Source organism: Cebidichthys violaceus, unplaced genomic scaffold (assembly GCF_023349555.1).
Source record: "Cebidichthys violaceus isolate CVI_PGR_0920_01 unplaced genomic scaffold, fCebVio1.0.p SCAF_2, whole genome shotgun sequence".
Lineage (NCBI taxonomy): Eukaryota > Metazoa > Chordata > Actinopteri > Perciformes > Stichaeidae > Cebidichthys > Cebidichthys violaceus.
In genome coordinates, this window is record NW_027176372.1 from 23,463,636 (window position 1) to 23,481,293 (window position 17,658).

At 45.2% G+C, this 17,658-nt stretch overlaps 1 protein-coding gene across 1 annotated transcript in view; it reads right to left on the minus strand.

Moving 5' to 3' along the window:
• fstl5 (follistatin-like 5) overlaps positions 1-17,658 on the minus strand; it is a 129,309-nt gene that overhangs the window by 37,850 nt on the left and 73,801 nt on the right. The window contains exons 6-7 of the mRNA XM_068715220.1: positions 16,577-16,697; positions 2,749-2,915 (exon numbers count right to left, since the gene is read on the minus strand). Coding sequence (XP_068571321.1) covers positions 2,749-2,915; positions 16,577-16,697 — 288 coding nt within the window. The remainder of the gene's footprint in view (positions 1-2,748; positions 2,916-16,576; positions 16,698-17,658) is intronic.

The window sequence follows — 17,658 nt, forward strand, 5'->3', positions numbered from 1 at the left end:
ATCCCCAAACGCACACGTGAAGGTACACACACACACACACACACACACACACACACACACACACACACACGACACAACGTGACTATGTCTTTGGCTCGGCCACTCAGGGAGGATTGAAATACTGACAGCCTTGGATGATGATGCAATAGCCAGCAACTGTCAACTTCATGGAATTACAGTAAGCTGCTTTGTCAAAAATTTAGAGAAGCTCTATTGAACTCCGGGATACAAGCGCACCACTGGGATTAATGTGCGATTCACTCAGTCGACAACATTTTTCAAATAACCGAATTCTAAACTGGGAAAGGCCTGCAGGATTAGACCGCATAAACTGCATGTGTACTCGCAGGAATATGACTCTAATTAAGGCTGGCAGTGGATGCTCACAAATATTAACAGCCTGCAATTATGCAGAAATTGTCTGCAAGGCAATTTAGAATTAGTCTGTGGATAACAGGTGCAGACGGAATCCATTCTCCTCTCTGGAAGGGCCAACGATGATTGACTGGTAGTCTGAGAGCCAAAAATAAATCTGGATTAAGCCGGCGATGGCGTGCAGCTAGTGTTCTATCGGTGCTTCCTCTTGGTGGTTTTCTGATGAGCCACCAGAGACTCTCGCCGATTCGCTCGCTGGTGGAGTTCGGTGTTTTGGAGAGAATCTGTGCACTAAACTCGGGCTTTGTTGGATACCAACAAAGACAAATATGTAATCTGACAATGGCAGACCTCCGGGGTCAAAGTACAGCGCGTCTGAAGAGACAGATTAGTCCCGGCAGCAGTTTTAACGCAGACTCACTTCATGAAGCTGAACTGGCATCAGCCCAGCACGCTGCGCGCACCACGGAGACGGAGGAAGTGTAATTTTATGCAACGACAATAAATACAAGCAACGTAAAGATCCTGAGGGTACCAAAGTGATTCGGGGGTTAATTAAAATGCAAAGTGTTAGTTGCATCCTCCTTTCTTCTCTGTTGGATCTCTAATAAATAAGTCCAGCTATAGAAAACTCCAGGTTTTGTGGACTGAAATCAAGCGTTGATGTCTCCGGCAGGACGACGGCTGCAAACCACAAAAGGCCAAAGCGTTGATTGATCACCGCCGCAGCTTGTTCTTCTCTCTACTCTCTCAGAACAGGAGGGGGAAAAAAAAAATAAAGCCTTCATGACTCCACAGTGAAAAATAAACGTTTTGATGTAAAATGATAGCAATGTTCTACATTTTGAGAAGGTAATAGGTCCTTTCAGGTCTATGCTGGTCCATGCTTTCATTATTCCAGCTATTGACTAAATGCTCACAAAGCTCTTTTTTTTTTTTTGTTGGCTACACTGAAACTACTGAACAGCAGCAGAAGCTTTCATCCCTGAGGTGACATTTGAATTGAGAATACACCTGTGCAAGATCTGATATTAGTCACCGGGGAACCGACGGCTGCGTGTGAGCAGCAGACAAAGACCACGTCTGGTCGGGACACTGAACTCTGCTGTGTGTCTTCAGGCAAAGCTCCATTGAATCTTCCAAAAAAAGAAAAAGAAAGAGAAAGAACTGCAAGATCAAAGCCTGCGTCGTTCACCTTAGGAGACCTCACACACCTCTCTTTTTCTTTTTCACTATAAATCCTCCGAAAGATATTCAGAAGCGTTTTCAAGAAATAATCTGACTTGACATTTCTTTCTTTTTTTTGCTACGCCCCGCACTTTGCATAAATCTTTTTCTGGTCATAAATTGCTTAAAAGCAGTCTTGATACATTATATAGCGACTGTCATTAAAAAGGCAAACGGTGGGAAAGCTGCCCTAAAAAAAAAAAAAAAAAAAAATGGCGTCGACGGCGCTCACACATCACAAACAACCGGAGCGCCCAGCGCGCTAGTTTAGAACCAGTTGATGGTGCCAAGGATGACTGGCGACAGCTGGCCACCTCTTACTCATTTTAAGGGTCATCAACATTTAATGGTACATTAGTGGCTTCGCTGGGTCTCCCTTTATCTACTGCGACACTGTTGACTTAATTATGCACGGCAGAATCACACTCATCTCGGTCCGGCCCTGACACGCGGAGAGGCAAAGGGTTATAGGGCCAAGCAGGTCTGGCTCCTCTGTACCTCGACACAGAAGTATCGCTGCTCCCTTTGATGTGGGTAGAAGTGACACAGTGGGGCCGTCTGGGGCTGTGCATGCCGATTAACACACACACACACACATGTGAACATACAGACTTTCAGCGAGTTTGTAAAAGTAGGTTCGTTCCTCGAGGGCTGAACCCCTCCGGTATCCCCCCTTCATCTCCGGTCTTTGTCTGAAATCCCTGTCCCTGCCAGCAGTCTCTAAACACAGACACCACGAGCACAAGCTGACACCCTGGATTACTGTCACACCGACAAACACAAAGCCGGCGCGCCGACAGTCAAATGAAACGTGCCGACGATCGCCAGCCGCTGCCAAAGCGATAAAGTCAAGATATGACGATAAAGAAACACCGGGTGGAATTATTCCAAATGTGCAGCTCTTGCTCTATATCAGTCGTTAAGAATTGATGATGCTTCACAACATGAAAACACCATAATTACACCTGTGCACCGCATGTGTTAGAGCCATATAAATACCATTATGTATGATGGTATTTATAGTTGAATGGCTCTAACACATGCGGCGCACCTCCATCTATCTATTAATGTGTCTTATGTTCCACCACCTATCCTACGTATGCACCCAGTTATCCGTCTGCAGACAGCAGTGGTGCCGGCTCTTACGTTGATGTCTTCCAGGTTCAAGGAGTTCAGATATTGACGGTTTCTCTTCCACAGGATCGGAGGCCTCCGCTCCCCCGCGATGGCACACGTCAACACGGCGCTCTGGCCGACGGTCACTGTGGTGACGCTCACCTTCTGGTCGTCGGGCAGCGTGAGCAGGTACACGTCTGTCGGTGAGAGGGGACAAAAAAAACAGGTGCCATGTTCAAGATATGGACAGAATAATAGTGGAGACATTCAAAGACATTATCAAGGGGATGTGAAGAGGTATCTTTTTTTTTATATTAGATGGTATGGACCCAGCAGTAGAGGTGAAATACTGCCCCCTATTTGTTTGGAGTACGTTCCACCATGAAGGACTCGATCCAAGTGTCGAGAAAGTAAAATAAACTGCCAAACAAAATGAGCCGACGACTCCACTTCTTTGTAGAACTTTTAATTTGCAAGTTATGTTGAACACGATAAGAGTCCGCCTGTACTTTACAACCCAAGCTTGGTGAACCTCTAGATATTGTAGCGGCTCATCATTGCAATTCATGTTTTGCCCACATGCTTCTCTTAACGAAGGCTGAAAACAAGAACGCAGAACACGAGAGCGTCTCAATTAGCTGCTGCTGTGCTATGGAGGCAGACGCACTGAGGCAGCAGAATTATTGCAATTTGCAAAGTAATGGGAAGGAGTTAAGTTAAATGTTCTGCTAATACTTAACACCGTAATGTAAGTTCTACTTGCTCTCTCTCAGAGTACCCTGGGTTCACCACTATGCTCCTCTGTTTTTTAGCTAACGCTACAGAACAGCCACTTTTGGGAGGCACAGCTGCTGCTGGTCTGATGAAACCTCACCTGAAGCGCGCTGCTATTGTAGCTAGAAGTTGGTTTAAAACAAGCGAGGCTCTCTACATTGTGGTAAAAGCCCAGGAGTGCATGAAAGTATCACGGAGAAAGGGAAACAGAGAGGCTCCCCGTGGGGAAACAACAGCCCTGGACCTCGACGAGAGGCGGAGCTTTGCTCAATTAAGTATTCCTGCAATACCTAAAAGGTGTTGAAACGTGTTTCTGGTGAAGTTGAGTTGTGGTTGTGGGATCTGCGGTTCATTTCTACTCATGAGAGAAAAGCCAGGGTGGGTCGGTGAGCGGTCAGCATGGCTGGTTAAAGCCTTTTGTGCGTCCAGCGTTTTGATGACCCGTTCTGTGGCGGCGTTACGTAACGCTGCCTGTGAGAGAATGCTTTTTAATCTTTCTCTTTGGGTAATGAGCAACAGAGCAAAAAGGAAACAGAGACTCAATTTGTTCTGCTCCTGAGGGCGTGAAATACAAAAGCTAATGAAAGAGCAGGTCCAGCAGACGGCGTTCGCTGTTGAGAATCGGGACGAGAGCGCCTTCAATTACGGCACCACTCCGGCGGCCCCGTACGAGGGGCCTCTGAGCGCCTATTAACCTTCTCGGTCATTTGCGGCTTTTGGTCCACTTGTTGTGTCTCTGGGCTGTGAACCCGGCCAGCCGGTTAGATCCAGGCCAATCAGCCCGGAGCCGTGAGACAACTCAGACGTCTTCTCAGCGGGAAGCTCCAAGTTAAGACTTCTAATCTCTCATTTGGCCCGATGAAACCCTGCGTAAACCCGGCCAAATCTCCGCCAGGATTCCATCAAGTTTACAGGATTAATAACATTTCTTCTGAGTGGAGTAGAAGTCAAAGTTTAGAGGATTATTCTGTTAATGGAGACTACACTTTGTCCCGGTGCTGTGATAAAAAAAAAAAAAATATGTGTGATTTGATTAAATAAACTGATTAAAGAAAAACACAATTAAAAAACTAATTTGCATTTTCTAATTTTCGTATTTTCTATTAATAGATAACTGTAAACTGTGATCAATTTGTTCTCCCTGCGGGAAATATTACAAGTTTTGGGTTCATGGGGATCAAAAAAAAGAGCTGCTATTTTTACATTACGAGATATTACCGTTATTGCGTTTACCCCAGAAAGTCAAATAACAGAAACAGCTTTTCAAAAACAATAGCAAACGTTTCTTTCATCACTGCTTTGGGGACAAAAACACTTTACAGTATAATCATGTAAATTAATGCAAAAGTCCCAAATGTTGACCTCAAATACTAATACGCTGTTGAGCCAGAGTTGACAAAAATTGACCATCACCAGCTCCATGAAGTTCGTGTGTGTTGCTGCGCTGTTGCATCAGACTGTATCATACATTACAGATGTCCTGGTTGCGGTGTCCACCGCCGTACCAAGCAGCTGTGAATGATGGACGTGTAACCTGAAGAACGACCCTGGTTTGACTCGGCAAGATGGTTTCTAGATCATTTATTTAGGTTTTAACTGTAGAATTTGGAAGAAATTCATTGTGCATACTAAATTATCACAAATTACACACACACACAAACTAATTAGAAAGCAGGTTCAAACATTAATTAATGAGCCGATCAGTCTTTCTTTTCCAAAAAGCAAACATGAGCTCCTTCATTCATTAGTCAATCTCTTTCAACAGATGATAAAATGTGTTGCGATGGTCATGAACACAACCCGTCACTGAGGAGGTTTAAATGGAACATGAGGAGAAATAACCAACTTCATGAAGCCTTTCCCCCGTGGACGTCCTAACGTGACGGAGAACGCATTTGAAGCCGTTTGTCTGTGATGAAGACGAGACAGCAGGAGAGACACGAGAGCCAGCGTGGACAGAGAGAGAAGAAAGAAACGGAGACATTTTAAAGAGCCGCGCTGCAGAGGACGATTAGAAGATGAAGAAAACCGAAACGTGAAAATAATGACGATGAAAAAGAATCTTTCAGAAGCTTGTTTGGATGACCTCCAGGGCGCTAATGGTGCTGAGTGACAATCTGCACCGACACGACCAAGACTCACTGACAGCGCGGTGAAGGACCCAGCACAGACCACGTGGGCCGCTTTATTGAATGATTACTCTTTCACAGGTCGTGTTTCAGTCAACAACTGAGAGAAAAATGCAGCGAACTTATGAGAAGAAGAAAGTTATTAGCCGGTGAAAAGTCCATTCTTTAAGATGTCATGTTTAATAGTACCTGAACAGTACTGCAGTGATGGAGAAAGACTACTGCTCAGTTTGAACTTCACCTTTTTACACTAAATCATGGGTTTGTGATTCATAATTGTGTTACTAATTATTACATATTTCGATACGAATCAATTATTGATTATTACGTGTGATACAAGCAGTGACGCCGACGGAAAACTGCAGGGCTTCGCTGTAGGAACACACAACAGTCAACCAAAATAAATATATATAATATATACACACATCTAAGACGGCAAACAACAAACTATGATGACCCCAAAGAAATCCATAAACAGAAGAATAAGAACAGGGAACGTGCAACGCATTAAAGCCGGTCTGATGCAGAAAGTAAAGAATTAAGAAAAATGGATCTTCCATCAGTCACGCACGGCTAATCCCAGATCCTCCTCCTCCTCCTCCTCCTCCTCCTCCTCCTCCGCCTCCTCCGCCTCTGACACCGGCGGCACTACAGCCAGCCGATCAACCCCATCCAGCCACTTGGCGTCTCTCCGCGGTGCTGAGGAGGTGGTGGGTGGATACGCTGACAAAAATCTCCTTCAATAATGTCCTCCCTAACCGTTCAATTACAGCCCCCTTGTATCTTAATGCCTGCGGTATACGCTGCGAGCAACAAACTCGATTTGCCGTTGATCCCCAAGGCAGGGGGGGGGGGGGGGGGGGGTTGGAATGTGTGGAGCTATAGGGAGACTTTAAAGACAGGCTCCATCATAGCTTTCGCCGGTGGATGGAGGAAGGAGGGGAGGGACAGAGGAAGCAGAGGGCTGGAATCCGACCAGAATGAGAAACTCCTCGGAGAGACGGGAGTCTGGGCTGCTGGACCCGTCTCAAACGCTGTGAGTCCTGCGCCTCCTCTGTGAAAGATTTATCAGAGGAGGGAGTGGCCTTGGCCGCTCTCTCTCTTCTCTTTTTTTTGTTGTTGTCGGTCTGATTTGAGGCCCGAGGGACTCGCCCCCCCGGGGAAGGATCAACCTTCACCGTCCAACCTCTAATTAGTGATTAACGGGCGAAGTCCGGACTTTTGATTTACTCCGCTCTGCTCCCAGGACGGGATGTTGGTCAGCGCCACGGCGAGAGGTAAATCACCTATTGCACCGGAGGCAACAAGCTTGTCAGGGAAAATAGCCCGGGCCTGCAGGACGCTGCGAGGGCCCGGCTGCATGAAGACAAATTACACTACGGATTCTTAGCCAACCCCCTCGCTCCATCCTCTATCATGCTCTCTCTCTCTCTCTCTCCAACACTCTGTCTATCTTCACCAAGTCCTCTAACAGCGCTCCCTCTCTCTCCCGCTCGATGATGTTCCATATTACCAAGGCTGAAAGGTTGTGTACCCTCAACTGCTTTGAGTTTGACGTTGTTTTGAAGCGGAGATAAAAGTAGTTTTCCCCGACGCTGAGTATTCATAGCCCATACGCAAAAGACTCACAATACAACACACCAGAAAACACAGAACTCGTGTGAACGTTCTCTGATCTCGGATGGTTGATTTGTGACAAACTCTTTCCCAAAACAAGAACAGCGGAGTGTTTGTTTTTGATAGCGAAGATGAGGGACTCGGCGGACTTGAATGTTTGACAGAGGAAGACGCCGGTTTCAACGTCGAAACACACAAACCGAGGAAGGTACTTATTCCTGCTTTTAATGTTGAAATGCCGCCACTTCGTCGTACTACTAAACAAAGAGGATCCCTGCAGAACCACAAGGCGATCAGGTGATCTCTACTCCCGCGAAGAGCCTCCGCACCGTCACGAGTTGTGTTTCTTCTGAGCTCAGTTTAGCGGAATAAGCTCACCGAGACGGTGAGTGAAGACGCGGAAGATCATGAACATGACTTCATATTGTTATGAGGTGCAATAGATTAAACAACCAAGTAAAACATCGATCTAACCCTAACCCTGTTCTTGTGCACCATGTGCTTTATTACTTGTGCACACTGAGGAAAGATCATAAGCGATGTAATCATCAGATGCGTGTTATCATCTTTGATAGTACGAACTCCAGTCCTCTGAATCAGTGTCTATATATACGCTCCTGTTTGTTTACACGGAAAACTCTGCAGCTCAACTTCAAGTCAAAGAACGCTGGCGTCGTTTTGAGGGAGGAACTACCTTTGATGTGGATTCTGAGCTTTTTTCGCCTTAAACGAGATTATTCATAATGCTCTGAACAGTCCCGGTCCTTGGCACAGCTACAGTGGCCACTGCTTTCAGTATTTCTATCAGCATCGCGGTCTCATCCTTCTGCATCTGGAAATGATTCTGCAGTATTATTCTTATAAACACCTTTATATATATATTCAGAAATTACAGGTAGAGGACGAGAGGATGATTATAACCCCCTTCCTCTCTCTCCTCCCACACAAATTATACACATCAAGATGGCTGTTAAACATTTACAAATGGCCTTAGTGAGTGCATTACCTCCGGATGATCAGCCTCAAGTCGGTTTCCAAAGCAGCTGTTGGGAGAGATCCTGAGGGACGGCCAGCATTAGCATGCAGCGGAGCCTAAGAGGAGCTCTAATTGGATTAATTTTCATCACAGCTACCTTGTGGAAAACAACTAATGAAAAATCCCTTTATCTTACTGCAATGAGTAAATCATACAGCACTTAAACTTTAGCATAAGAGAGGCTGAGATTTAATTGTTCCATCATATTTCACAAACATACGGCTGCACGGCCGTAAACTACGTCAGATTGCTTTCATTTTTTATTATTAAGGATTTAATGTTGATTGACACCTGTTCTGTCGCCATTCCGAGGAACATCAGAAACCTGTTTGCGCGTTTTGTCGACGGTTTGCGAGCGCATCAATTAACTTCCCCCGTTACAGCGCTTCCGCCCTCCTGTCTGTGCGTTCTGCTAGTTGTACATCAGCACACCCGGAGAGCTGCAAATGGCGGATGCCAAACACCTTCGACTGAACGGCAGGTCGATGGTAAACGTTGAGAAAGGAGGAGGAACCATCTGTTCACACTGAACCGCTAAACAACCCTGACAGCCAGAGAGCCAATTGAGCCTCCCTCGCTCTCCCAGTCAGAGGGCACTAAAGAATATATTCTGAGCGATTTCCTCTGATGAATTAAAAGCAGACGTGTCGGTGGAGCGTGAGCACTACTGAGACGTTCACTCATTGGATCCTCAAAGACCAGCGCAGCGGCGTCGCTGTCACTGAAGACGAGCTGACGAGCTGTCTTCACCTGAAACATCTGGAATCCAGTCGAGTTGTGTCTTAGTAGAGATTTGTGTGGAACTGTAAACATTTATCACGTGAATCCTTGAGTTACGGCGTGTTTTGTGAGGTCATACTGACATTTGACAACGTTCCTATCACCTGACCATGTTCTATATTAAACGATTACAATATCTTGGGACAGGATGCTGTAATGTAGCTGCTATCTATGAATATATGTCCATATAAATAAAATACATAGATCTGCTGAGCCAGAGATAACGTCAAATATGACTCGATCTAACGTTACCGGCTTGTGAGTAATGTGCAGTGCAAGCTGAGTAGCATCACACTTGAGCGTCATTAACCCGTCATTAACCCCATAGATCCGGTTTGGTCTTGTTTTGGGGGTCTTTAGGGGGAGATCACAGGTCAACAGTAGAAGCACATCAGTACATCATCTGAAAGCTGGAAACCTGAATGAATCTTCAGGTTGAAGCACCGTGAGTCAAGTTGATTCAAGCCATGAATCAGAAACAAATGTCAATTGACGCATATTCATTAAAACAAAGCGTGATGTTGTAAAAGGGCTGAGAACATTATGATGGAGGTAGATGATATGACTCATAACATTTTGCAGCAATTTCTGAATTGACACCAATTATTACACATATTTAAAGCTAAAATTAAAACAAGAAATTACAACATTAAGACAAGACAACATACCCTCTAAATGCTCCACATATTGAGGTTGTGGTTGTAACGTTTCATGAAGCTGTGAATACTCTGGTCACTACAGGTCATCAACGTCTCGGCACTCGGCTACTTTAGGATCACAACGAATAAATAGAATTTGGCTCATTGGATCCACAAGAGTCTCCGCTCTCCAGTCACACCCGATTTATGCAATTCCAAGACTGTTTCTGGACCCTAAGTATGCAAAAATATTCAAATACACCCCTTTTTTTTAGAAAATGCGAAAAACAATACATTCATAATGCATGCAAACAACTGCATGGGATTATAATAACGTGGGCATGTATGTAAAGGGCAGACTCATTCACACACTGTACTTGGAGGTGAGAGGCTGGTGCAGGGTTGGTATCGAGTATCGATGGAGGTTTGTTAGTTTCATAGCAGAACCTTCAGTCTAAAGACAGGATGTCGGCCCACAGCTCTCAGGGGGTTGACTTCATTAATCGATTGAATTAACTGTTGAGCTTTACGGACGAGGGGGCAGGAGATGAAAAAGTAAACCACAATTGAATTATTGCATCATCTGAATATTTAGTTTTATTTAATGCGAGCAGTGGAATATGGAATCGCTGTTAAACTCCCATCCCTACACTTCACAAAGCCTGCCAGCTAAATGAAAATAGACTTGGAGCGTTAAAAGAAATGCAGGAGTGCACAGCAATGCATGCTGGGATTGTTGTGAACTTCCCTTTACTCTGATTTATTCTTCATCATTTACCGCGTCTGTCTTTCAGATGTAGTACTTTAACTGTTGTTGCTGCTTCTTAAAATAAAACATCAGTCACTGTAAAGATGAGGAATTGTCCTTCTGCACGATGGTGTGTAAAGTAACCGCTACACTTACACTTGTTTTACGAGCTCTGAACTCGACCGGTGCTGGTGTTGATATTGAGAGATCTGACCGACATTATAAAGCGGCATTTCGTGGTTTAAAATGGCTCAAAACGCAATCGAAGATTCTAAATGGACCCTGATCCCGCAAGGCCGATTCTGAGGCAGAGTGGACCGTCTGGGACTAACGCTCTAATGTGACCTCCCTGCATCAATGTCTACACTTCACGACCAACAATGACATTTCACCTTGTATACATAACTACATCCGTGACCAAAGACATCACATCTCTACCTACATCAATGCTAGTGGTTGAGTGTGCTTTGTCATTTATTTTCATTAAAGCATCAGAAGTTAGAATCCATAATGTTAAACACTGAATTGATCCATTTCATCCAGAACAAACTAGAAGCTATACTCAAACTCTCTTAAACAATAGTAACGGAATAATTCGTTCCGCTCCAAACAAACGCATTAACAGCTGCGTCTGCGTGTGTTTTGAGTAAACATATAATTGTTGGAAACACACAAATCCCTTTAGTGTCACAGGAACCATCCTCCCTCCAGAACCGTTGAGAGAATCGTCCGTCGTCCTTCAGTCGAGGATCACAAATTTAAAAAAAGCAATGCAGCTCCTTTTTTTTTTTAAATCTCTCTAATACGCTCTGGAGATATAGGAAAGGCACATGCTGGAAATTGAACCATGAATTATGAAACCATTTGAACACCACTTCTCGCTGCCTGTGAATGGAATGCTCAGCAGGGGTTTTGACAAGTAAAAGCCTGAGTATCCATTAATTGTCCGCTGCGCCGCGTGTGCCGAATAACAGCAGAATCCGCCTTAATGGAAGGAGCCTTCCCTTAAGGAGGCCCGGCTGGTTGGTCTGGATGTCTAATTATAATCTTCACAGAAGTACGGAGCGTAAGTCAACTCATTTTAGAACTTGGCAAACTTTCTGCAAATATAGGGATTACCCCAGACTTGGGAAAACAGGCAGGATTAAAGCCGCCTCGCATTAAAGCAGAAGACAATGAGAAGGAATACGAGTTCACAGAATAGAATGAATCAGAAAGATAGACCAGAAAGTGCAGAAAAGTGGCAATCGCTAATGCTAACCAGCAACAGTTTCCTTTACCCAGGACGGCAATCTTCCCCTGCTTTAAAGGTGCAACGTGTACGATCAGCATGCAAAGACGTTACGGCGTTGACATTACGTCAAAGACGTGTTGTGTTGCAGACATATCTACCGAAATCCACATGCTACCTGACCCCGGACTAACGTGTCCCTCAAGAGGCGATGATGAGTCTCTGTAGCTCCAGTCAGTCGGAGTGGAGCTGCCCCGTGGGCTTGTCAATAATCCCTCCATGCTTATTGGATTATTATGAATCCAAAGTGGCAGGAAGGAGAAAATGACTCGCGCCGTCACCTCGGCCTCTCAGCCGCCAGGGAGGCCGCTTTGTCGGGAGTAGAGCGACGCTCTAACCCCCCCGGTTAGCAGTTAGCTTGAATTAAACCAGCGCAAACTCAAGCACCAGGGGTCTGAACCCGTCTCCAGGATCCCACTGGGACTCCAGACACGGGGGGGGGGGGTTTGTGCTAACGGGGGTTTGGGTTTCTGCAGCCTCCTGAAGACCGGGAGGACGAGATGAAGGTGCGGCTTGTTTTTCCTCCTTTCTGCCGCATTGGATTTGGTCCAATACACACACTATCACAGGGCACAGGGACTCAATAGCCCAGAGGTGGTGAAACGAACACACACATATGGCGGACAGCGGTTGTACTTTGACCGGCTCTCAGAGCTTCAGCCCCGCCGTCAGTCGGTACGAACCGAACCGTGACCTCGTAGATGTGTTGAGTGTTGCACAGATGAACACGGAGGATTACCCCGGAGCCAGGCGTACAGAACTAGCACTGTCCTTCAAAAACACAGAAGACAGTCCCCACCTTCAACTCAGCACATCGGCGTGATGAACGACATCGCTAGTCTTTCTCACAGCTTCCCCACCAGTCAGTCAAGGAACCTGACGGGCACTCCAAGGCTTCCAGCCTCAGCAGAAATCAAAGAGCTGTGTCTCTCCAGGCTGTGTGTTCTGTCAAGAGGTGTCATGGTTCAGATCAATATCTTAGCACCCAAGACACAACAAGCAAGGGTGATCTATGTTCCGCGGCGCAGCGCAAATAGCATTACCACTCTGCTTGATGGGACAGTTAAGGTCATTACTGTGAATCAGACGAATAGCGCGCTGAATAAATAAACTTTATGGAGTTGACAGACGAGCTCGAATGAGGGCAAGTACCGGAGTCATAAAAGTGAGCTACATTAAGACAGGCAGAGGATGCGATCGCCGCGGCGTTGAAGTGCAGCTTCTCTACGGGGCGAGGCATTTACATGCGCGCACTGCAACTCCGCCGCGCACGCCAGAACAAGTTTGTGTTGCGGTTCTGGATTGGAGCCAGCGAACTAGCCTGCGGGAGCATTTCAGACAGAGGATTCTCTCCAAACACTCGCACATTCATTTCCATTGTTGTCTGTGAAGCAGTGTGTCTAGAGGCTTAGCAAAAGCATTGAGTAGGTGTACCCAAACTAATAACGTTTAATCTGCATGATGCACAGGCAGAGCGCCCTGTAGTTGTCCGGCCGACTTCAAAGGGCTTAAAGAAGGACATTGGCACAATGGAGCGGCTTTCATAACCTTCTGCCTACGTTCCAGCTTCCTTTTTCACAGGACTGCACCTGCAAAACATGTGATTTTTGAGCGCATTTGTGTCACTTATTCCGATGTGCTCATGAACTATTGCTGCACTTCTCGTCCGTCCCTCACATGTAGAGCGACATTCTTTTCTTCTGAGGTTTCAGACGTAACAAATAATGATCCGATAGCAAGTTTCGTTCAGAACTGTGGGTCGGACGGAATAAAGGAAAGCGTAATGCTTCGAATCCAACAAAGAGCGTTATAATGGAGTTTATTCTTATGATGTGACATAAATATTCCGCTGTGCTGTGACATTGAGAAAACGTATTGGATGCAAAACTGATGCAGATTACAACCAAGCAAAAAACATCATGACTATTCCTGTCACATACGGTACAGAGCAACTCCTACTTATTGAAATGCAAACATGATAGTGCAGCTTCACAAACAGACAGAACTGTGGCACAGCGCTGCACTTCATGCACCAAAGACACGACTGCAGTTTGCATCTACATAGGGCGACTGCTTTGTGTACTAAAACACAAATGATTTATTAACAAATCTTTGTAAATGCTCCAGTAAAGTGTGTTCAAGGTCTCCGCACCCATTACCCTGCAGGCGTCCTCTCAGACGTCCTGTGCGCCGCACAGAGCCGACGCTAATGTCTGTCAAACAATGCCGCAGATGTATCGCGACACTCTCCCACCAAAAAAGTTAATGACATTTTATGATAGATGACATCTTATCTGTTTACCCATGATGCACTAAGCCATCACTCACCAAATTATTCAACGATGACAAGGGGCCGACTATCAGCAGCGCGGCAGACATCATTCATATCTGTAACATCATCTAATTAAAAGACATCACTTCTGCCAGACAGTTGCCTCACTGCTAGCTGAAGCAAATTGATTCTCAACCCCCTCCTAGTCTATGCAAAGGAGGGATGAATAATGCATGGACATTAAAGTCTTATCTTCCGTCCCGACAAACAACGTCGCCCCGCTTTGAATATTCCACAAAGGTGTGCGAAGGGTCCTTATTAGAAGAGCAGGCAGACAGGTGGCGTTTTCACGGGGAGTCATCCCGCATTTATTGCCGTTCGCTTCCGAGCCTCACCGTAATTCTGGACCCACCGGATCAACTGATTTACTTTATGACGGCGCTCAGTTTACGACGGCGCTTAAGGTATTTGCATTTGCTTTTTTTTATGGCTGCCACTCACGGATTATGCTGGCAGTGAACTGAAAAAACTATAACTTTGCAGTGCATTTTTTTGTGTTTGCCACAGGCTCCGTGGTCCGTGGGGCCGAATCAATCCACGGAGTTCTGTCCACGTCGCTCCCGCCGCACCGCCCGGCCTCCTGGCTAAACCTGCACCTTGAACCGCGTTCAAGGTCGCGACTCAAGTCGTCGCCGAAGACGCGGAGACGATGTGAGCAGCTGTGTCGCTCACGTAACACAAAGCAGAGATGTAGCTCTAACTGTCTGTTACCTTATATCACTGTTTTATAGCTGTATGTGGAAGAACAGAAATAAAATAGATTGGCCACGCTCAATAAAAGTGACTGACTGGTGTTGTTCAGTGAATTCAATAACATAATAAAAAGTAATGCTTTCCCTATTAGCCTTTATTTCCAAATGTGAATCTTACAGATGATGCTGGACGATAATATTGGCACCAGGGCAGGATGCATAAAGCCACACTGTGATCTGGTGATGAGCTTGAATCGCATGTTGGCGAGCAGAGACGCTGAACCGGTGTGACGAGTTTCTCTCGGTGTCTCAGGTCTACTTTTCTGCCGCACAGCTGGTGACGATGTTTTGAGAAATCCAGGCCTCTGTCCTTTTCATCTTTATTGCATACATGAATGCATGTATGTATGAATGTATGAACCTCTCTTGAGAAGGTGAATTTGTGAATCTTTGAAGCACCAAAGCATGCAGCAGAGTGAAGTAGGATGAACGATGATCGCAGCGAGGACTGCGTTGACCTCCGAGTACGTAAACCGCTCGACTCAGAACCGAGCGATCGCAGGTGAAATGGCTTTGAGTGTGTTGAGTGATACTGAGCTGTTGACAAAGACACTAGAGTACATTAGTGCTTCATTGAATCCGCTACTTTTTGAGTAATTCTTTATGGAAATGGTAAAAAGAAGAAGGAGGAGAAAGACGGGTTGAAATAAACTCATTAAATATCACATTTCCTCATCAGGAGTTAAGATGAAAGCACGCAACAACAAAAAGGACAGAAGAAGAAGAATGAAGAGGAAGTATTCGGGAGCTGGAGGAAGCGCAGCTCTCCGCAGATTGGCTGGCGTTACTTTACTTTCAGGATTTGCCCGAAGGGGTTCGCTCCCACACATTCGCGTACGATGTGTAGAACGCCAGACGAGATGATTCACTTCCTCCCGTGACTTCGTCTGCTCCGAGGAAACGCTCCAAATACAAAGCGCTGATGAGTTGAAGGTTGATTATGAATTCTCTCCCACTGCTAAAATGTGTCAAGCCAGCCAAAAAATGTCAGAATGTATTCTGTCAGAGGATGTCGAGCCGACGGAGAATGTCAGACGGAGAGGAACCGGGAGAAGAGAGAGCATGAGGAGGAAACAAAGGGAGGGAAGTGGTCCGCATGTGTCGGGGTGACTCAGACGTAGAGAACCTGTCATGTGATAATAAGGGGGGGGGGGGGGTTTGAACTACTGTCTCGCATTAGTCATGACCTGCTTCCTCTGGCTGAGCGCCTTCATCCATCTACCCAAGAGAGCCAAACAACAAGAGCGACATCACGGTTGCCAACAAGCTGGAGCTCAGAGTAAGTAATCCGTTTGTGAGGTACTAAACACTGTACAACATAATAACATACACTGTATCCATGCATCAATATCTTTATCAGGAGCCCTGTTGTTGTGAAATAGACTTCTTCTGTTGTCTGTCATGGGACATGTTGCACCACTAAGAGACGGTGAAAGCTTAGAAGTGTCCTAAAAGAGACCTCTGTTGTTTTCACCCTCTGTGTTGCAGTTTAATCACGATTATTGCCTTGAAGTGATTTATGTATCGTGAAAAATGATTTGTCATGTTGTTTATGGACTAATAAGACGGGAGCAATGAACTTCAACGCATGTAATAAACACACCGGGCAGCATCACATGCATCGACTGAGAACAGGCCAATGAGAATTTCAGATGTGCCACATCTCCTCCGTGTTCTCTGACTGACGTAGAAGAGAAAGATCAGACGCTGCCTCAGGGACAACGGCACAAAAGCTGTCGCCAACAGAACCTTTGGACTCACCCAAGGCCGTGTAGAACTCGTCTTTTGTCAGGCGCTCGTCGTCGTCGACGTCGTTGTACTTCAGCAGGTCAAACAGAGTGCACTCCGACACGTCCTTGGACAGACCTTCTTGCTTGATGACCTTCAAGGAGAATGCGTTGATGTTCAGTTATAGTCAGGTGACAACAGAGTAGGTGTGATTTGAAAAATACAACAATCGCCCCCGGATTAACCCCGTGTTGCATAATAACAAAGAAATGATCCTTAAATCCTTGAATTTCATTCGCCTTCAGCCCAAATATCTGATCGCAATACAATATCTGCTAATAACAAACCTTTTCATGGTCATGTACAGGGACTGACAGCTTAGTTAAGGTTAAGGTTAAGGTCTAGTTTATTAAGGTTTCATCTTTAATCATCATCATCATCATACTCTATTTAAATGTTCTTTGTGATGTGTTGCATGGTGATGATTTAGAATAGAACCCTCTGAAATATATAATGACATAAAAGCATAAAGGAACATTAAATGGAAATACGCAAATAAAGTTTAAGTGCAAAGCGTCACTGAAAACATTTGAATGCTGTGCAGCGTTTGTTTTTGTCTATTCATTCTGTTTAAACCTGGTTCTGATGCAGATAACGGTGAGGCTACGCTGAACACCGGTTCCCCTACATTCATTCAGCGGCGGCGTAGGATTGTTTCTGACTCGTGTGATCAAACATTTCTAATAACTCCAGAGCGAAATAAAGTCCAATACTCAAAAAGGGTTGAAAAATAAATTAAAAACAACATTTGTTTGCTTTGCACTGACAAGTTGTATTCATCAAAGAAAGTTGATTTAATAAAAACAAGAAGACTAAATTATTCAATCCGATTAATCACTTTATTCAAATTGAAGATTTTCTTTGCGGATTTCTTTCTTTTTTTTTAGGCTGATGACATCATGAAATATGATGAAAGACATTTGAAATTCATGTGAAAGCCTCAATAGAAGCTTCAAATGCATGTAGTGAATGTACTCACTGTGTGTGTACTTGTTCACAGGTTGGATGTAATCAGCTATAAGGTGACGTTTCGTGTGTTGCACGTCACAGACGAT